At 42.1% G+C, this 22979-nt stretch overlaps 1 protein-coding gene across 1 annotated transcript in view; it reads left to right on the top strand.

Moving 5' to 3' along the window:
• Nucleotides 1-22979, top strand: part of GRK5 (G protein-coupled receptor kinase 5) — a 199364-nt gene that overhangs the window by 115667 nt on the left and 60718 nt on the right. The window contains exon 4 of the mRNA XM_066619362.1: nt 21058-21135. Within this exon, the coding sequence (XP_066475459.1) occupies nt 21058-21135 (78 nt within the window). The remainder of the gene's footprint in view (nt 1-21057; nt 21136-22979) is intronic.

Genomic DNA, 22979 nt, shown 5'->3' with positions numbered 1-22979 from the left:
GAAAGTAGGAAGAGCCTTGCTGGATTAGCCAAAGGCCCATCTAGTCCAGCTTCCTGTATCTCACAGTGGCCCATCAAATGCTTTAGGGAGCACAAAAGACAGCAAGACAAAATCTGTGTTCTGGTGCCCTCCCCTGCATCTGGCATTCCGAGGTAGTCTACTTCTAAAATCAGAAGCTTGCTTATACCTATTATGACTCGTAACCCATTGTGATGTCCATGTCCCCTCAGGGTATTGGCTCACCTGCCTCGTCTAGCCCAGTCCTGTCTCTCCAGGGTCAACGCAAGGAACGGGGAGCAAACAAAGAGGGCTTGCTTACTTTCTTTAATTTGGTGGTTGCCTTTACATTCATGGGGTGGTCTCGTTCCTTCACAAGAACCCCGTTCCCCCAAGTACAGACTCTCCACAATCCAGGACCCAAGTGGCCTGTCACCCCAAGAGCCTTTATCTCCCCACTTCAGTCCTCACCACGAAAGGTGCCTGGTGCGTGTTGTTCTCTGTAGGTCCGGTCTGGAGCTCTGGGGTTCTCTTTGCAAGGGGCTGGGTCCCGTGGTGGCCCTCCTTTCCCCTTGGTTCTCAATGGGTGTTGGTCTCAGCCAGGAGTTGTTCCTGACGTCTTCTGGACTGGGATCCCTTCCCCAGCCTATGGGTAGCCCCTTCCTCCAGGGGCTGGAGTATTGGGCTCTTCTCCACTCCTGGATGTCTCTCAGCTGGGAAGGCCTCTCTTCCCTTAGAGATACCTCCTTTCTCCCTTCTCCCTTCTCCCTTCTCTGCCCCTTCCTAACCCCCATTCCAGGGAGCTCTGGAAGGTGCATCGTCATCGTCGTCCTCCTTCCCCTGTCTCTTCCCTTCTTCTCATCCCTTCAGCCAGACCTCTTAGCCCAGCCCCTTCCTTCCCACACCTGGGACCCTGATCTCGAGGGATCTCCTCCTCCCTTCTCCCTGCCGGCTCCACCCTTTCTTTCCTCAAAGGTAGCTGCACCTGGGCTCTGAGAAGGCCTCTGTCTTGTCCCAGAGTAGAGGGGCCTGCTTGCAGCCAAGACTTAGGAGTCTCACCCTCTTTGTCTGGTTCCTCGCTCTTCCTTGGTCTTCCAAAGGTCTGTATACCCCTTTTCTCTACTTTCCACCCCTTTTCCTCCTGTTCCCCTACTGGGTTTTGCTTCTCCTGGTTACCCCCCCCCCCCACACACACACCCATGATGGACTTTTCCTCCAGAAATTTGTCCAATCCCCTCTTAAAGTCATTTAGGTAAAATGCCATCACCACTTCCTATGGCACAAAGTTCCACAGACTAATTAACATGCTGGCTAAAGAAATATTTTCTTTTATCTGTTCTAACTCTCTCAACACTCAATTTTAGTAGATGTCCCCTGGTTCTGGTGTTATGTGACAAGGAAAAGGGTTTCATATCACTATCCACTCCATCCATCCCCTGCATAATTTTGTATGTCTCAATCATGTCCTCCCTCAGGCCTCTGTGGCTATTTGCTGGACTTGGAGCCCAGGTCTACCTGCTTGGGTAGACCTGGGCTCCAAATTGAGTTTATAGCCTCTGTGGCTATTTGTTGGGTGGGTAGACCTGGGCTCCCATTCCAACCAATCTCCTTGGCACCCACCCAGTGGGTGTTTCTCTGACACCCAATTTTGCTCTCCATGCCAGTGGGTGCCCTTCCCTGCTGGCAGGACAGTTGGGGTGGGGGTATGCACCCATGGCCTCCCCTGGATTCGCCCCTGCTTAGAACCTTTTCCACACTTAAGTTCTTGATTCTCTTTAGCTCAAATGCTTTCCATGCTTTCTCCACCAGGAAAAGGGTCTCCCTAGCCCCAAATAGCAGCCATTAATTTTAAAAATAAGTCTGAAAGGCAAAAACCCCACCATGATTTTGCCAAACAGAAACATTTCTCTCTGTCCCCCACAGCAATACCTTCGTAATAATTAGTATGTTCCACAGTAAAATAGCACCCTCCCCACCCCCTCTGCCAGTACAAGTAGAAATCTCTCCTGACCTTCCTTGTAGCTTCTCTTGACCAGCCCTGCTCTCCATGTGCTCTGGATGGGGGCAGGGTGACCAGAGGTCGTAACTTCCAAGGAGCTCTCCAGGACCCTGTTTTGCTCACTCTACACACACACTCTCTCTCTCTCCCCCCCATCCTTGCCAGAAGCACCAAGCCTTCTTTCCTCCTGCACATGAAAAAAGTTGCAAAAAGGGCATCTAATGACCCCCCAACTGAAGCCATACTAGATAGAAAGAGGAGAGGCCCAGACAGCAGAAATGGTCCATCTAAAATCTCAGAGGCCAGGTGGGGGCGGGGCCAGAGGCAACTGAATGGCTGTGTTTTTCTGAGCTCTTGAAAGCTCTTGGGAAACCATGCTATTTCCTCCAAAAACTGTGGGTCTGAAGAGATCTGAGGATCTGTGATCAGGAGAAATTCGATCCTACAGATGGTGTATGGTTTTGGAGAAGAAGGGTCCAACCAGGGGCTGTTTTTCTCCAAGGGAACCCAGCCATCTGTGTCTGTGTGGGTGAGGATCCATGTTGAAACTAAGCTGAAGGTCCCAGGCAGGGAAAGATTGGAAGAACTAAGTGAGTGTTATTCTGTTGTGTGTGTCTGGCATTGATTGATTAATTGATTACCTGATTAAGCTTTTGCCCAAGGGAAAAAGGAGGAGGAGCAGATTTTCCCCCTCTGGGAAGAGGAAAGAGGAGGGACACTTTCTCTGTTCACTTGTTTGCTTGTGTGAGAAGAAGCTTTGGAGGAGATTTGCTAAGCTTGTTATGAAAATGTGAAAGCATAACTCTAACTTTACAAATCTAAAACTTGTTGGATTACAAATTAATCATCTTAGAATATAAACTCTGCTTTGGAATGCTCAGTTTCGTTTTCTTGTGGAGATCTTGGAGTGCCTGTGGAGAGGGCTGGAGATCTGCATTTCTTTGTTTTTCAAAAGTAGTTTATTGTTTTGAATTCCTCTCACTATCTCCTGGAGGAGTGCGGTTGATATAGCAACAAACATAAGCAATAGATTAAAAAGAATAGAACATGGGGGCATCTAGTGGATTTAAAAAGACATTGCAAGGATAAGAACAGGACTTGACAAGTGAAGTAAGGAGGATGATACGCTGAGGACATCTAGTTGCATTAAAAAATATTGCAAGGCAAAGGTTTATTTGACTTAAAATTTCCTTGTATTGGTTTTTATGGGTGAACAGTTGATTTCTTGATGATGTGATGTGATATATGGGTAACTGATAGTGATATATGTGATAACAGATATTTGAGTTTTACAGGAAAGAAGACATACAAAGGGAGATAAAGGATGACAGGAAAAGGAGTGAAAGTTAGGGTCTCTCCCGCCCTGGAGTCAAGCTTGGGAAAACTAACACAAGAGGAACCGAAAGGGAAAGACTGGAAGCAGACAATACAAGACAATATAGAAAAATTAGTGATGATGGGACAGCAGCACACAAATCAATTTCTGCAGGTTCAAGCTAGTCTGGCTCTTTTAACTACACAACTAAATGATCTCAGTGTGCAACTGAAAGCTGTTAAAGGCCAAGCAGATGAGAATACACAAAAGATTAGAAAGTTAGAAGACAACAAAAGATCAATCTAGAATATAGAACAGAACCAATATGATGGAGAGGCAACTTTAATGGAAATTCAGATGGAGAGTGCAACTCGAGTGGTGAGAATACAAAATGTACTAGAACAGAAAGGGGAAAATACACGACGTCTGATTGGTAATTTAATATCATAGTGGATCGACACACCAACAGAGGAGATACTCATGGATCTGGATTCAGCAAGAAGAGTGAGCACTTTTTATCTAAGAAAACATGAACTACCAAGAGAAATCCATGTGAAATTCATCAGAACTTTTTACAGAGATAAAATATTAAAGATCTCACAGGAAAAGGAATGGATGGTGTAGGGTAACAAAGTGAAAATTCTGAGACATGTCCCATGGAGAGTGAGAAAGAAGAGAAAAGAATATGAAGAGCTAGTAAAATTCTTAAGAGGAAAGCAAATACCATATAGATGGCTTCTCCCAGAAGGTATGTTTTTTTCAATTCCAGTCACAGAGATATAATATCAATTCAACAATGAAAGCAGAAAATCTTTTGAGTACAGTGATGAAAGATGAGACAAGAAATGAAGAAACTGAGGAAGAGGAACTGAGAAGGAAAAAAAATAGAAAGTGTAGAAATGGAGCTGGAAGAAAAGAAATCAGATGATTCAGAGATAACTTAGAAATCAGAAAAGGAAGAAACTAGAGGGGCAAGGAGGCATTCACCGATAGCAGCAAGAAGAAGACAAAAAGAGAAGGTGAATAGTAAAAAGAAACATGATGGTTAAGGGAGGATGGAGTATTTGTCAACATAAATGACTTAAATTCACCTCAAAAACGAAAGAAAGTCTTCCTTCAATTGTAAAAGTTAAATATGGATAGGTCATAATATTACATTAAAACAATAGATTTGGAAATATAATATAAAATTTACTAGAGCAACAAATTTTAAAGAAAGCATATATAAAATGTTTTATAGATGGTACATGACACCAGTAAAACTGGTAAAAATGAATCAGAACATATAAAAAAATTGTTGGAGTGTAAATGTGTAGAAGGGACGTTTTATCATATGTGGTAGACATGTAAAAAATGCAAGTATATTGGAAAATGGTAAGGAATCCAATAAAAGAGATTGTTGTTTCATCAGACATTTGACTGCTGAGTGAATTTTTACCCTCGATTTCTCTGAAATTCTGCACCCTGAACTCATCAGTTCCCCATTGGCTCAATGAGTTCTTTTCTCTTTATGATATTGTTTTCCATCATGCTATGTTAAAACTAACGTTTTAATGCCATGTTTGATGTTTTTTACTTGTTGTGATACTTTGTACTTGATTATAAAGCTTTGTAAGTTGCCTTGGGCTTCTACTTCGGCATGGGAAAAGCGGGGTATAAATAAGTAAGTAAGTAAATTAAATTAAATTAAATTAAATGTGTTCTACCACAGCCACCGACCTGAACTTGCCTCATAAGGGGCCAGTCTTCATATTGTAGCAAAGGGCATATTGTAGCATATTGTACCACACTACAAATGAATGTAAGAATAGAGAGGACCCTGTGGGATCTGACTGTGAGGCCATCAGATTTTGCAATCTGCTCCCCAGAGTGGCTACCAGATGCCTCTGGCTGTAACTTTCTCCTTGTTATCATCCCGCAGCAATTGGTAGTCTGATAAGTGAAGTCCCACTTCTACACTGCTTACATGAACCTTTGATCTAATCCAATTGATTAGATTGTTTTTTAAAAAATTGAAGATCAGACAATGAAGCTCTGATTCAGCCACCATAACATCAGCATTCTTCAGATAGTAGACTGTGGTCAAGGAAGGAGCAGGGCTTTCTTTGGGTTGGCCCGGGGCTGTAGCATGTAAATCCCACATAGTTCACTTGTTTACCTTGCTAACATCTTATGCCACAGAGAACTTCAGACTTAAGTTGTTAAATGAATCCCTGCTGCTGATTATTTGCTCTTCTACATCTAGAATTTTTGTTTGAATGGCTTGACTCTTTTTGTGCTTTGATAACATTTACCCAAAAAAGCAGTAGGTAGTATAGTGTATAATCAAACTTGGCTAAAGTTTTCAGTAAGTGAGAACATCATATATGTAAAAACTGCTGATGTTTTCAAAATCTAATAGAATGGTTGATCCTGTTTACTCAGCAATTGGTTGTAGTCAATTCAGTGGCATTTCACCCCAGCCGTTTGTTAGCCACCACTTCTGTCTCAGTTGAGTGCATTTTCCAAGCCTGAGAAACCCCACTGAATCATCCAGTTCTGAAGAAGCATCCAGATGTTTTATGAAGGGAGAAGGATCATAATTAGGTTCCCACCAAATTTGTATATAAATTCAGTATTCCTGATAAACAACTTGTGATGATGCTTAAAGCAATTTCTGTATTGTTTATTATATAACTATAAATTCTCACTGAGGCAAGCAAGGAAACAGATTCAATCAGTATCCTTTTAAATGCAAATGTTGATTCCACCTCCACCACAAAAAAACAAACAACAACAATTGAAAAAAACACACACAATCCTTCCTCCCCAATGCTCCCGTGCTAAATTTCGTTCAGATTTGGCTGCTTCTGTTAGCTTCTCCCAGCCTATTCAGATTTGGAGAAACTCAGACTAGAAGGAGGTGATGGTCACATTTTAAAAAAAGAGAGTGATTGACTGATTGTTAAGGGAAATAAAGCCATGTAGAGATCCTGTAAATCAGTGTTTCTCAAACTGTGGGTCAGGACCCACTAGATGGGTTGTGAGCCAATTTCAGGTGGGTCCCCATTCATTTCAATATTTTATTTTTAATATATTAGATTTGATGCTGCCATGGTATGTGACTGCATTTGGGGAAATATTACAGAGCTTTACTTGTAACAGGCTACTATGTATATTCTTTTAACAATGATAGTAAATGGGACTTATTCCTGGGTAAATATGGGTAGGATTGCAGCCTAGAATGTTCCTGCTTGATGATGTCACTTCCAGTCATAACATCACTTCTGCTGGGTCCTGACAGATTCTCATTCTAAAAAGTGGGTCCCAATGCTAAATGCATGATAACCACTGCTGTAAATGAAGTTTGCAGGGATGGGAGACACTTTGAAATTTGACCTGGGTTCATGATTCCTATTTTCCCAATGTAAGGCAAAAAGAAAAAGTAAAATCTTTGGTGGTTCTTGCTGTTGTTATGTTCTGATATATTGTACAGTGGTGCCTCGCATAACGAAATTAATTCGTTCAGTGAGTCCTTTCGTTATGCGAGTTTTTCGTTTTGCAAAGCGCGTTTTCCCATAGGAATGCATTGAAATTTAATTAATGCATTCCTATGGGCAAGAAAAGTCAGAACAAAGTCAAATTTGGTTTTCAAAGTGTTTATTAAGTGCTCTTTAAAGGTATACATACTGTACTGAGGATTTCAAAAATGGGGGGGGGGATGCTGATTGGGGAGCTTGAAGGCTGTAATCCTGTGCACACTTTCCTGGGAGCAAGCACAATGGGACTTACTTATATAAACTGACATGAAGATCCTCCCCTTACTAGGGTGGACAGGATCATAAACTGACATGAAGACCCTCTCCTTACTAGGGTGAACAAGATCATAAACTGACATGAAGATATAAACTGACATGAAGATCCTCCCCTTACTAGGGTGGACAGGATCATAAACTGACATGAAGACCCTCTCCTTACTAGGGTGAACAAGATCATAAACTGACATGAAGATCCTCCCCTTACTAGGGTGAACGGGATCATAAACTGACATGAAAATCCTTCCCTTACTAGGATGAACGGGGTCATAAACTGACATGAAGATCCTTCCCTTACTAGGGTGAACTGGATCATAAACTGACATGAAGATCCTCCCCTTACTAGGGTGGACGGGATCATAAACTGACATGAAGATCCTCCCCTTACTAGGGTGGACGGGGTCATAAACTGACATGAAGATCCGCCCCTTACTAGGGTGGACGGGATCATAAACTGACATGAAGATCCTCCCCTTACTAGGGTGAACGGGATCATAAACTGACATGAAGATCCTCCCCTTACTAGGGTGAACGGGGTCATAAACTGACATGAAGATCCTCCCCTTACTAGGGTGAACGGGGTCATAAACTGACATGAAGATCCTCCCCTTACTAGGGTGAACGGGATCATAAACTGACATGAAGATCTTCCCCTTAAAACAAACCAAAGCAAAACAAAAAAAAATTTGTCTTGCGAAGCACAGGTCATAAAAATTCGTTGTGCGAGTTACCAAACTTCACAAAACGCTTTCATTCTGCGAGTTTTTCGCTGCGCAGGGCATTCGTTATGCGAGGTACCACTGTATTTGCAAATATACCTTGCATGATGATGATGAATATGAATATTTATATACTGCTTTTTAAGAAGCAAGTTTGCAAAGCGGTTGACATAATTAACAAATGATTGATTGATTGATTTTGCTGAGTGGAAGAGGAATTGAGCTCCTTCAAAAGCAGCTATTGCAAAACTTGGGCCCAATCCACTAGCTAGGAAGTTCTATGCAAGTCCAGCTGAATCAAAGAGGGCTTTGTAGATAAAGAGTTCCAAATGGATTGTGTCCCATTTTGCATCCCCAAAGACATTGTTTAGAACATGTCACTGAAGGTAGAAATAACCTTCATGTTCTAAAAAGCTGCTGCAAAGAGGAATTATAGGCGGACAAGTAAGATCTAAACATGATCTTGTAGATTTCTGTTCTGAAAGTTCTGAAGACAAAATTATAACCAGGATATGGGAGGGTACTGGAGAGAAAGCCTAGGCCAGCCATGGTTTGATTTCTAGACCATAGTCTGTGACCTACTTCTTATTCATCCTTTTTAAAAAATGACAATATCACCTTCTAACCCAATTCAGAAGAATCCCTCTCACCATTCTTGCTTTAAAGGTCAGTATTGATTTGTGGTACATAGTGGAAAAAAACCCGTCTCCATGACTGGCTGTTGTTACTGATGTAATTTGAAGTGGCTTTAGGAGAAAGCTCTTCATAGCAAATCTAATTTTTGTTCATTTACTTTAAAGGGTTAATATTTTTCCTTAAGTTTCATCCTCACTCCAGTTAGAAAACAGGGCAGGTTTTTTTTCTAGTCTCCTTTTGGTATTAAGGTTAAACCATTTCAGATCAAAATAAACATATAAATCTTAAACTGCAATTACAGTACAAGGTTGACAATTTAGTCCATTTGACATGAAAATCTAAAACGGAGTTATGGCTAATGTGACCTTACCTGGAGGGTGTCCTCACTGTTTTCTTGCACTTGCTACCTACTGGCAATTGCCAGACACTTCGGAAAAGAAATTATTGGCATGGGGATGAGTTTTTCAGCGTCCCCACCGTTTGCCTCTACATTGGTCCTTGTTTTTCTTGGCTCTTCTGTCTCAGCACCACTAGCCTGCAGTGATTGTTGTTCTTTCTTGAGAGTTTGTAGCTGTTATTGTCTGGCAAGCAGGTAGTTTTTTTATTTAATCCCAAACAGTGGATAGCCCCCAAGGCCACTTGGCCCATTGGGCACTTGGTGCTGCTGTTGACTTTTTCCAATTTAACAATACTGTATATTTTATAAATGTCTGTGCATACGTGCCAGGGCAAAAATATAAAATAATGTGCTTGGTGTTGATGGTGATGTACTGTTGAAGGTGCAAGATTACATGTGATGCCAACAGCTCACATCATCCTTGCCTTCCTTTGACCTGATTGGGTGGGTTTGTGGTAGAAAGTTTGTTGACCTAGCTGGCTTACCTCATACCCACTTGGCTTACACCCTGTCTCCTTCAGCACTCCTTGCCCATCTGTGATTAGAGCAGCATGGCAGAGTGGTAGACGTAGATCTCTTGGTACACTCATCTGGTTTCCTCCCCCTTTTACATGCCTAATGACTTGAACCTATGCACATGTGTGACTTAACCCCCCCCCCCCATCTTCTCTGCATGGTATGTTGTACATGGGTTTGAGTTCTATGGCATGAATTTATTTATTCACTATCCATGGGTTTTGTCCCAACTTCAATACTTCTCTACGTGCTTAATTGCTTACAACCATATACTGCATATTGAGGATTGTGACTCATTTGCTGCTTGAATTGTTTCCTGTTATGTGGGTTCCTGCTATTAAGTATGAAAGTTCACTGTTTGATGGCAGGTGACTTCTGCGAGCATGCAGTGGTGTGCTCCTTAGGCAAATGGACAGCTTTTGTACTCAAGACACCTGAGAACAGTAGCTGTTCTGGTTTATTTCTATAAACGTACATTGCTCCATAATAGTCCTGTGGTTGGGAAACCACAGGTTCTGTCGCGCCATCAGACATTAGTTCCTGGCCTGGTATCATAGTATGGCATGGGCCTCTGTGAAGGCATGGCTGCACATCTGCCCCCAGATAGCCTTTATCCTGTGGTACTCAGAGTTCACCTGTGTGTATTTCATTCACTTTGAAAATTTTTGATGTAGTGCTTTTGGGGGGATAAAGGTTAACAAGGATTTGTGTAGTAAATTGAGGAAAGTACACTGAGAATGTTTACATTTCAAATTAGTTTACAACTCAGCTTAAATTTTGGGCAGTTGGTTGAGTTCCTATCTTAAGCATGTTTGTTCAGAAACAGGCCACACATGGTTTAGCAGGACCTGTTCCTGATAAGTATCTTTAAGATTGAAATCCAAAAACTAAATTTACAACCATGTTTTAGCCTTTGCACTCAACTAAAAACAAAACCTACAATTTTGCATCAACTGGGGCTCAACTGCATTTAATCAGGTCTAATAGTTTCATTAGTCTTATTTTTACATACCAGGTGTGTGCATTGGGCTTTACATAGAGAAATAGGAAATAGGTCCCTGTCCCAAAGCCTCACATTTGCCATCTAAAAGAGCCGCAAGGTAGATAACGAGAAAGAGGAGGGAAGGTAGATGCAGGGAAGAACTGGGATAGAATTTGTAATCATTGATAACACAGGCCGACACACATTTTGCTTCCTTAAACGTTACACCAATTCCTGGGTATATTTGGGGTGCTGATTCCAAAAACGGCATCTGTTTTGCCCTGTCACGTCTAGTTTTGGAGAGATAGTATAGCCTCATTAGTGAATGGTACAAGCAGCTTCGTCATGAGGAAGCTTACACCATGCTTCATGAGGAAGCTGCTTGAACCATTCACTAATGAGGCTATACTATATCTCCAAAATTAGATGTGATAGGGCAAAATGTATGCCATTTTTGGAATCAGCACCCCAAATTCATATCAAGCCACCATAAAGTTTGGGAAAAACTTTTCTGACCCTCAATTTTGTAGGCTTGTGTAATATATGCTTTCTTAGAGTAAGTCTCCAATCCTATACACACTTAACCAGGCCAGCTCAAAACTTCCTGAGGCAGCTTGGCAAACACTGCCCCCCTTCCCTGATGATATGCCAGCCAGCCTCTACTCCTCCTCTCCAGTGTTCAGCACTCTCCTCTTTCTCCTCCTCTCTCTCAGCACTCTCTCTCCTCTGCATTTCCTCTTTCTCCCACTTCTTTTTCCAATCAAGGGTGTAGAAGGAGTAGCAGTGGAGATAAGTAGGTGAAAAGAGTTGGACCAGTCTGCTACCAGTCTGTGTCAGTTGGCCTCATGAATTGACCAGCCCTGCACTTACCTATGAGTAATCACCGTTGAACTCAATGGGAATGACTTCTGAGTAGACATGCATGGATTGCGCTATTACTTACAGTGTAATATGGGGACTGGAAGGTTGGGCAGAAGGCTTCACCAAAAAGATGGCATTTAAAGGAAGTGGAGAGGTGGCATGATGGAAGCGTTGTGGAGGCAGTTCCAGGCTCAGAGGACAGTGAGGGTGAAAAGGTGGGAGAAGTCCAGCAACTTGGCATTCTTAGAGTTATTCCACTCGATTAACTTAGCAGTTTACAAGTTATACCCCTGGTTTACCTTGAAATATATGAAGGAACTTCTCTCATGGAAATAAAAAACTTTATCTACAGATAATGGCTATTATGTGAGAGCCACATTTTTTTTGAATACAGTCTAGTGGTTTGCATTATGGATTGTCCTCATTGTGTGAAGAATATTTTCCGGATACTCTCAGATATTTTTGGCAACATGAATCTCTATGCATCGTCTACGGTGTGGTACAGCTGCCACTTGTAGCAGTCACCATATAGAGGCTCTTCCAGGTGGCTTCTGTATTAGGACTATAATTGACATGCTTGCTCTTTTATTACCTTTATTTCCTGTCATCATCCATAATACATCATTATAATTTATAATTTATCAAAGTACCTAAAGTGTTGTAGGTGCAATGCAGAAGTAAAATGAACAGGTCCCAAGCCACAGGTTCACAGTCTTAACAGAGATGAAACAAAAGGAGAGGGGCTGTTAGAGAGATGGAAATGTTTGGTCTTCCTCAGCTGGTACAAAGACCACAACCAGAGTTGAAATAAGGGTCAAACTATATGTGAGGTTAAACACATCATCCTCTTTCAGTTTGTTTCATTTAAATAGGTGTGGGTGGGCCTCTCTGGATTGAGACCATAGGCAAAAGGGTTAACGGTTAACCCTTTCTTCCACACTGAAGTTCTGACTGAAATTGTTCTTTGAATGTACAGTATTTGCCTGGAGAGGCAAGCACCTCTAGAAATAATTAACAGGAAAACCCCTTTCTCTTGGGGCAAACAACAGCTTTAATGGGTTTAATTAGGATCATGGCATGCAGGGAAAAGAGTAAATAAAATGAACATAAGAACAACTCTGCTGAATCCGGCCATAGTCCCATCTAGTCCAGCTTCCTGTAACTCACAGTGGCCCACCAAATGCCTCTGGGAGCCCACAAGACACCAAGAGACCTGCATCCTGGTGCCATCCTTTGCATCTGGCATGAAACACCCATACTCCAGTCCCAGTCCGGATCAGAGACCCTCCGCCATGGGTGCCATTTAATAAAAAAAGAAGGAAAAGACAATGGGGCTCTGTCTACATTGAGGGGCAACTGTTCATTGTATGAGAGGAATGCTTCTGGGATGCGCAAAAAATCCCAACCACACATAGTCCTTTAGATCCCAGCTACCCTTTTTTACATTCCTCTCCCTCTCAGCTTTCTGAAAGTTCCTGTACTGGCAAAGCAGTTGAGAAGAGGTGAATGGCAGACTTGCCAATGCAGAACATTACACAGATAGATCTGACCGCTCAGAATGTAAATGCAATTAATGTGAAAATTGTTTCAGTAGTTTATAAATAAATCCCTCTATGAGATTATCAGATTTTTACAATGATAAATGGGGAGATGAAAAGCTAGTGAGCAGAGAAAATGGAACAATAATGATTAGGCTATGAATTATGTGGGATTAGAACATAATTGCATTCTGAACTACTTCACTGCTCAATATTCTGTGGCGTTGTCTGGTAGCCCAGTAGGAAATTGAAGTAACACATATTTTCTCTACTTATTAAAAATGCTTTGTATATCAATAGTTCTTTAGTGTTATTGCAGTCTGCCATCCTTTTTGCACTGATTATAAATTGTAACAGCTGAGATAAGGCTCTGGGTCGCTAACCTTTTTAAAACAACTCTTTTATCCATGTGGTTTTATCCTTTGAAACAGGTTCTGAAGAGCGGGTGTGGGAGGAGGGAACAATGTCGTTAAGATGCTATAAACATTCTTGGCTGTTCATGCTTTCAAGAGGCAAAATGACCTGTAGACAGACAGTATCTAAATGGACAGGAAATTGGATGAAAGAACTTTGCAAACCTCTTTGTATTCTATTTTACGAGTATATAATTGGTTCATCCCCATACGGTTATGGTAGAGGCAGGGCTCCAGTCATGCATTTTAACAGTGTGTTTCTCATCTGAAGTATGGTTATCTTAAAGATTATTTCAGTTGCCATTTAACAAGCAAAATCTAATTATATGACTGCACTCTGAAGACATCCTGTAGTAATATTAAAACAGCAGCAGCTGAGGGCTGGCTCATGTGTATTCTTCTGCGATGGTACAAAAAAGGGCAAGGACTATACCACCTGAGTTTTGATGCAGCAAATTGATCATGGATATAACACAGCATTTAGTATACCAGGGAGGCAAGGTTAGTTTTCATGCCCTGAAGACACTACTTTGGAAGACAAACTTTTGGTTACAAGTTTCAAGTAGTCACAAGTTTCACATGGGAAGGATCATTTTTCGGTGCCCCCATGTTGACATCTTGCCAAGTGTGATTAAACTCTCTGTGTAAAGTGTTCACATGTGTGTACAAACTTGGTAGAAGTGGACTGGTTCAGTGGTATCACTAGGGTTTGTAACACCAGCACGACACCCCCAAGATGGATCTTCTTCCATGCAGCAGGCAGGGCAACACCCTGGGCAGTGGGTGGTGGTGATGTACCATTGTCCCACCCCACTGGTTTTTTTGCTATAACTTCTGATAGGATAGAGATATTTCAGTGCGGTCTGTTTCACTGCATTCTGCATGAAATTGCAAATCGAATGATATACAGGTCGAGTCTCATTATTTGCGAGGGTTCCTTTCCAAGAACTCACTTGGATGGCAAAAATCGCACTGTAGCAAATCAATTTAAAAAACAAAGTCTCTTTGCTCAGGTGATTTAAAACAGCCTTGCTGACCTTTGTAATGCACACAGAGGCACTCAGTCTTTCTCCAGGCGCTTAGGCTTCACTAGGAGGCAGCAATCCCTCCCTTCACCAGGAGCCCCAGCAAGGAGGAAAGAATGGAGAAGGTGATAATCACTGCCATTCAGCCTTCTTTCACGTGCTCAGGGGAAAGGGAGGAGTGAAGCCTGCAGCGAGTATGACTGATGGATTGTCAGCCAGCTGCCCTCTCTGGCATTATTAAATGACTGTTTTCCTTTAATTTAAAGGGCCCTTCTCATCAGCTTTGAGATAGAAAAATCTGTGGATAATTAGGTTATACCTGTAATCACTTGCATGACTGTCTCTCTGCAACAGTAAAAAGCAGTTTTTTAAACTGTGATTTTAAAGGGGTGCATTTTTCCCCTTCTCCAGAGATCAGCACATTCATTCTCACTTGCAGGGGCCATCTGCAAGGGCTCCCTTGCAGGGCTGTGAGCATCAGCAGGGCTCCCCAGGTCATCAGAAGTGAAAATGGAGCAATCACACTTCACTTCCGCAAAATCGGAAGTGGAGCACGATCGCTCCACTTTCACATCTAACTAGTTGGGGAGTCCTGCAGATGCTTGAGCAAGGCTCCCCACACCCCCTACAGGCTGCTGCAGGGACTGGTGAGTGCATCCCAGTTCCTGCAGCCCTCCTGAGTTGGTGAGATCCTGGGGATCGTGTCGCTGCCTTCCACCGCCCCCGCTGCCTCCCTCCACTCCTGCAAGGACTTTCAGTGGTGCAAACTCTCCTAGAGAGTTTGAAAACTGCTGATATAACCCTTAGGGCTGAGCGTCTTGCTGTCTGCCAAAATTTAGCTTTTATAATGGAAGCTGGAAATCTCAAACACTTCAAACCTTAGAAATTATGGCCCATGTAGGTCAGGTTCCTCACATTTGCTACCAGCCATAGCAAGTAGAAAGTATGTGCATATAGTATGTGCACATAAAATACACAGTTGATGTCACCTCAGATGAAACAAGCTAGATCCTATTGACCTCAAGGGCACTATTTAAAAAGTGAATGTGCATCTTTATGGTGAAAGTCCCCTTGGGATATTCATCAAACATATCTTTGCTCAGTGGGCTAGACAGCTCCCAATACTGATGTCATTATTTTCATTGTAGACATCTAGGGCCAGCACCAGGGATTGACCTTTCTGGACAGCTGCTCAGGGCCCTCAGAAAGTGAGACCATCTCTGTGCCAGAACCCCCTGAAACTTAGAACTGGCCCTGTGAGCATCTGTTTCAGATGTAGGCTAATTGCCAACTTCATCTCAGAAAGGTATAGGTTGAATGTAGCGACCCATAGGCTGTTGGTGAATTCAATTGTGACATGTTTGCACCCACAACTTTTGTTAAGAAGTGCAAACAGGTCATAATCGAATATGGGAAACCAGATTATCTTGAAAGATCTCAATGAACTACGTAGTTGTTGACATGCAGGATATACAGAGACCCCAGTTCTGGTCTTCTGATATCAAACTTACTCATAATCATCTCTAAGAGGAGACATTTGGAGACTTCAGCATCAACTGAACCTGCCTGAAAAAGTTACTGCATTCATTCCAGGTGTTAGTGAAGATTTAGTAAAGAAGCATTTGAAAAGGATATCCACAATGTCTTACATGAAACCTGTGAAAATAATGCCATGAATTATAGGATCTGTCTAGCTATGCAGTAAAGATTTTTCAGGAAGATAAGCTTAATGGATATCCTGACTTTAATGAAAATTTATTCATAAAGGCATAATTTTGTGTAAATTAACTTGCAATTTCTTACAAGTTAGCAGGACCTGATCTGCTTCATTTGAACTTGTTAATAAATTGTCTCTATATACATCCAGGATCAACTTAGTAGCCAGATGAAATGTGTGTTTAACCTATGGAGCTCCTTATCTATGGTTCACACATATGCATGTACCAGAGCTCTAGGACTAGATCCCCCCCCCTCCAAAATACTATACTGCTTTGCAAACATTTGGTTCTTTTAGGTTCAATTCCAATGTCCCACTCCATGAATGGAAGGAGCTTCACAGAGTGCAATCTTAGGGTGCATATTGATATAATGTGCCATAATTGAATTTGTTCTTAGTGAAATGCACCTGCAAGTGTGTTCCCCATTTTGTGCTGTTAATATCCTGAACAGGGCCTCTGAGAGGAATTTTATCAGGAGGTACAAAGTTTCTTTTGGGCCCCTTTCCAAACAGGGAGGAGGGCAAAACAGAATGGGAGGTGACAATGGGAGTGAGCAGAATGGGGGCAGGAGGAAAGTGGCAACAGCTGGAATAGTCTTTGAAGCCCAGGTCTACTAGTCTTCTCAATGCAGAGCACAGATCTACCTGCCTGTCCGGCATTGGCAGCTAGATACAATAATAGAGAAGACCAAACATACTCCGAAGTCTCTCTAAAATCTTCCAAATATACCAAATCATTGCAGGAGATTAGTATCATTATATTTAGGCTCACACTAAAATGGAAAGTGTCTTGTGTACACCAAAACTGACTTCTGCAGCAGCTGCAGTTCTGCAGCTGTGTCACTGAGCTCCTCTATACTCCTTCATGGTTAGCAGATCCACAAGTCAAAGAGCTATTGCAGCAGGTCGGTTTCCTGCCAGCTGTGACACTGTTAAGGAATGTGTGCATTCCTGGGCCTGGTGTTTATGGCTTGTGGCAGTAGTCACTGCCATGTGCTCACAGTAATGCCCCCAGCATTCCATGTGGGCAGTGAGTCTGGGTGCGATTGGAAAATGAAAAATCCCAGGAAATTTCTGGGCCCCCTTTCTGACCCTGGACCTGGGTACAAATTATCCCCTTTACCCCCCTCTCCTAGGCCCTGATCCTGAATTGTGCAGGATGAGAGAAAACAGCTAAGCAATGTAAATGGCTGTTCATACCAATGGTCTACCTCAGTGGTTCTCAAACTCTCTGGGAAAGTTTGACAGCCACTAAGTTCTTGCGTGGGCGGGAGGGGGAGGCAGCAGGGGCGGGGGAAGGCAGCGATGCAATCCCCAGGATCGCGCAGCTGCCTCCTCCCTGGCTCCAGGCTGCCTCCGCCCCTTAAGGGGGCAGGGGCCAGGGCCTGCAGGCTGGGGCATCGCGACGCCCCAGTTTGAAAAACCCTGGTCTACCTAGTTTCTAACCTCATAATGGTGTTATTAGTGACCATCCATATAGAAACATGCCTATATCAAGTGAACTTAAAAGTAGGCATGTGAAAATATTAATTTTTGCCCGGTCCACAGGTGTACACATTTGATCCCTGTTGTATATATACAGCATTGGGCAGAAATGGTTTCAGAGAGGAGGGGGGACATCCTGAGCATATCTGGTAGGTTTGTGGTTGAGGGAGTGTTATAGTTTGTCTATGTGCCTGAGGGAGAAATTCTGAGTTTGGGTGAAATAATTCTGTTTCCATACATTTTAAACCACAGTATTTACCTCTAACATTATCAGCTTCTGACCTCTTAAATGGTTTCTAGTTCCAAACTGACAAGCTTCCTAAGGAATGCCACCCCATTTTTAAATGCAGAGCCGTTCATCCCTACAGAAATAATACAGAATGTCAGCATGCCTTTCTGGAGTTGCACACGCTGATCTGCGCCAATTCCCGGTTGATTAGAAGGCCACATGGATGCTCCAACCATGGCCCAGAGATAATAGCGAGCCCGTTTGCTGTGTCAGTTCCGTGTGAACAGCTGCCCATTGTCCACTTTGAGCTGTCAGTGTAATTCATGCTGAATGGTGTATAAGTGGGGAATAATGCTTTGGCTGTGCAAAAGTTATGTATGTGGAACTAATAGGAACTAGTAACTGTACTCCTGGGGTTGTTGTTTTTAAATTCAAAATACAAAACCAGACTAATGTTACCTATGCACATTAATATATAATAACACAGCAAAATAGTCTATCAAGAAATATAATTATAAGCCAGCTTTCACACTTAGATTATTCTGAGTTACCCAATATCTACTGAAATTTTTGTTAGACATAATATTATTGTTCTACCAAGGAGAAAGGCCTATATCTGTCTATATCTGTTTGATAATTAGACGTAGTGTATTGCACAAATGGTGGCCAGATCTGTTCAAAAGATACTCAATGATTAATTCATTTACCATTATGAATAAACACAGTCAGTTTAATCATAGAGGCAATATGCCAAGTTTTATGTAGTCATTCCTAAATAAATGGCATTAAGAAACACACCATTAAACAGCCATTTATATTTTAGCTGCACTTAAAGATTACCACAGCATGCTCTGATTGATTGTCACTCTTCAAATAGCCCAACAACACACAGAAAGGTGTTACCTGAATGATGTACCTTATAATTTGCTATCGCAATAACAACATCTTTTGAAATTTGCATGTTTTGCAGTCTCTCCATAATGCATACAGTTATGGGCGAAATGGGACAGTGACAGGGGTGGGGAAGGAGGGTGGAGCAGGCCCAGGAGAGTTTGGCAGCAGTGCACTCCAAATCCTGATCCCTTTCCCTGGCTTGATCTACCTTCATTGATCAAATCAGATTTGCACGAGCAATCAGCCTTGCGCCAGGTGTAAGTTGACCTACTGTGGCTGCTAGAGGTTACCCTAGGGCAGGGGAACTAATGTTCCTTACTCCAAGGAAGCATGCAGTGGCCAAAAATTCCCTGCAGGACACAGTGGAACCCAGAGGCGTAGCTAGGTCGTTTGACATCCATAAATTTAGGCCCATAAATTTTGTCACCCCATATGACTTAATTAATTAAGTCAATTAATTAATTCACTTTTTATACCACCCTTCCTCTAAGCAGCTCAGGGTGGTGTACATGGTTCCTCTCCTTATTTTGTCCTCACAACAACCCTGTGAGGTAGGTGAGACAGAGATAGTAATAGTCATGAAATGGAATGAATAATAATAATGGCCAGAAAAATAAATGCAGTGAATATTTCCCCACAAGCAATGGATGAAATTCTGCATCAAATGGCATTATTTGATACCATTTGCAAACAGAATTTGATAAATTCTGCAACATGATGGTATTATTCCTAAAAGCCACAATTTCCAGAATTTTGGTCACTAGGGTGTCACCCCCCCCCCCGGATGTCTCATTGGTCTGTTTTGAGTTAAGGCAGTAGTTCTCAAACTTTTAACACTGGGACCCACTTTTTAGAATGACAGTCTGTCCAGGAACCACAGGAAGTGTCATGGCTGGAAGTGACATCAACAAGCAAAATAAAATAATTATAAATAATTAAATTAAAGAAAAACAGATAAGTAAGGAGAAGCCAGCCCTGTTTCACCAAGTGAGATTTTTAGCCCTCCCCAGTGCCCACCTTACCAGCTCAAGCCTCTGTTTTATTCTTGGGGGGGGGGGCTGCCTTCTGAAGCATTTGTTGAGCTCCACTTTCATTAGATGGGGACCATGCAGCTAGCCTTGCATTTCTCTTTGCCTGACTTGACCAGAAGCCAAGGCACTTTTGCTTACTTGCCAGTAAACGTGACCGTGTGGCTTACTTTCGCTTTCCATAGGGCTCAATACATTCATCTCCTTGGAGGGAGGGGCTTCCTTCTTGGGTGTTTTTGGGGGGCTGCTTTCATTGGATAGGAACCATTCTGGTGTCATTGGATTCCTCTCAACTATGGCAAGCTCGCCTACTCATGAGTAAACACACGATACAACTCAGTTTCATTTTCCATAGGGTTCCACGCATTTTTTTGTTTCCAGTTTTTTGGCCATAACTTTTGATGGAAGGGAGATATTACAATCCGGTTTTTTGCATTGCATTCCGCTGGAACTTCCACATCCAATGGTGTATGGCATGATGGGGTTACTCTGAACCTTCATGATGTTAGGGATGTTGGGGCATTTGTGGTGTTACACCCCCCAAGGATAGTACCTGGGGCGGACCGCCCCTCCGCCCCCACTAGCTATGCCACTTGTGGAAGCCACATTCGTGCTGCTGAATCAACACACTGGGATTTAGTTAGGATTGAGCTTTGATAGAGAGAACTTCAAATCAAGGATCAGTTTCATTATAGAAAAATAAAGATATGCCCTTTAAACCTCTAAATATGTTTCTATGCTCTAAAATGGTGTTGTATGTTCCTGTCTTATATTGGGTTGCATGAAATGCATTGTGTATTTGGTACATCAGAAGAAATCAGGAAAAGGATTTTCAGGAGTCCCTGATCTTTCACCCCAGCTGCAAACCCATAGAGATGGGACCGAGGAAAGAAGGGGGTGGCAAAGAAGGAAAGTGTGGGGTTTCCAAGTGCAATATAGCTACCTGCATTCCTGAAGGGGTTATTGGAGTTGTCTTGTTTGGGATCTAGCATTGAGACTCTGACCAATTGCTACACACACAGTGGTGGTTGCACAATTTGCTATCCAAGATCCTCCTGTATTTAAAGAGTGTTAGAGTTACTGCTACATGCAACTCTGGGAGTAAGCTCATTAACTTATGTTATCAGATGGAAGAATGTGGTCTGGAGTATCCCATTTTCATGTGCAGATGTGTAACTTGGCTGGTGAAGGGGTTTAAGATGAGTGCGGGTGCAGGTTGCTGACACACCATTGTGGGAATCCCTTCTAATCAGAATGTGGATGGTTAGGGGATGTTGTCCAAGGCTGTATACCAGCCAACAGCTGGTAAATGCAACAGCTGGTAAATGCAAATGGTATCAGCTAAAATGCAAATACTCACATTCCAGGGGAGTATATAGGAATATGACATAGGTCCCAATTAAAAAGAAATAGTGTAAAAAAAAAAAGTTGAACACAATAATCTCTTGTGAACTATTCCACCGCAAGGTTATAAAACACAAGTGTTAATTGATTTTCACTTTCATTTTTCAGGCAGAATATGAAGTTACTCCAGATGAAAAACTGGGAGAGAAAGGAAAGGAAATTGTCATGAAGTACCTCATCGCAGAGGTAAGAAACATCTAAAAAGGCAGTGCAAAAGAAATGCAGGAAGAAAGCTAAAATGGCAAAACTGTGGAGGATATGCGAAACCGCAGATACCAGGGACAGCTCCTGCGCCTTTGAGCTGTGCTCCCGTCACCTCTGAAGGCTCTTCTGAGCCCCACAGAGACAGCATGCATCCCCCCCCCACACCCTATGCGGGCATCTGAACGGCCATTTAGGTCAAAAAATGTGACTTCCAGTTTCACAAAAAAACCAGAAGTGTCTTTTTATGCCTTTAGTGACTTTTTAAATGCATTTAAAAGGTATTATGAGCACCAAGGAAGCCATTGAGGGCTTCCCCAACCTTCATAATGCTTTTTAAAGGCATAAAAACATCACTTCCAATTTCACAAAAAAAGGAAGTCATGTTTTATTCAGCCTTTTATTCAGGCCATTCTGAGGCCCATAAAGGCCTTAACAGATGCCCATGGTCTCTGCGGGTCTCAGAAGAACCTCCAGGGTGGTGCAGGGCTCCCCCCACAACCCGTGGATAAGTGAAACCACGGATATGGGATCTGTGGATACCGGGCCCCTATATACATGTCTGAGAACACTTAAAAGATTTCAGGCCCCTGAAAAGCAGCCACATGTGGTCTTTTAAAATAAAGAAATAGGCCGGTTTTCTACATGCAAATGCACAGGCGTGGAAGTGAGGAATGATAGTTTAGTTTCCTCCTTTGTTTAAAAAACAAGAGTATTTCCCTACTCCTGAATGGTTGGTTTATGTCAAGACAATATTCCATCCACAAGAAGGACTGCATCAAACATGAACAGCACTGCCAAGGTAAAACCCTTGGGCTCAGGAGACACAAATGACTTGTGACAGTTCCCTTCCCTTAGGACTGAAGCAATTTCATATTATTCTTATTTGGAGGGAGGGGAGAAGGAATGTAGTCCAGTTCTTCCCTTTTGTTCGACAGTTCCCTATTTCCTTTCACTCTGGATTAGATATGATGTACCTGGGTAAGCTCAAATGCTTATTGTTGTTTTGAGAGAATGAGAACATTTGTGAACCTTTATTTTATAACATTGGCACCTGTGAAGAAGCATATGTGGTATTAAGATGTATCCATTAGACTCCATTCCTATCTTGATGCTCAGCTTTATAGATCTGGATAGACTGCAGCTGCATGGACTAGCCTTGTTGCCTCTGCTTTTTGGTCTGCCAACCCACTGCCAGCTCTGTTTCCATGCAAAAACAGCTACCAGTAAGAGCATTGAGGACAGGAATTATTCTACATTTTCAGCTTCCTGAAGCCACTGAAAAATAAATAAAGCCTCTGATAATGGCTTCGATTCTTTTACAGCCAAAGCATGTTTGATCCTGGTAACACTCTGTTACTTTAAAAAAAAAATTCATTTACATTTTAAATGATATAATATATTTTGTCAGAAGAAAAGGCTGAGTTGTGCTTTGTTTTGTTTAGTCAACAGAGTTCCTGCTATAAATTTTTCATTGGTTTACATTTTCTCTCAGGGAACTCTTAGAAACTCGTTTTCATTTATTTAGTCTGGTTAATGACTAATATGTAGAGGTGTTCTTAAATATTTTTATTTTTCCACAGATTTCCATTTTTCCTAAGGAAAAAGTGTAGAAAATTGTGTTTTGTATTTGTATTCCAAGGTTGCATTTTTTATAAATTATAATAGCTTTAAAAGTGTACTAAGTAGGCAATATACATGGCTTCTTCAGTTGGCCTCATGGATGAGCTGACCCTGTGGTATGAGCTTGTATGAGAATTTGCAATGTGCTGCTTTAAAAAAATGTTTTTGGTTCAGTTGCAAGTTCATTTGAAAACTTTGTCTGCTCT

The sequence above is a fragment of the Tiliqua scincoides genome, chromosome 3 (assembly GCF_035046505.1).
Source record: "Tiliqua scincoides isolate rTilSci1 chromosome 3, rTilSci1.hap2, whole genome shotgun sequence".
Taxonomy (NCBI): domain Eukaryota; kingdom Metazoa; phylum Chordata; class Lepidosauria; order Squamata; family Scincidae; genus Tiliqua; species Tiliqua scincoides.
The sequence above is the reverse complement of the archived record's forward strand: the minus strand, read 5'-3'. Positions and strand labels throughout refer to the sequence as shown.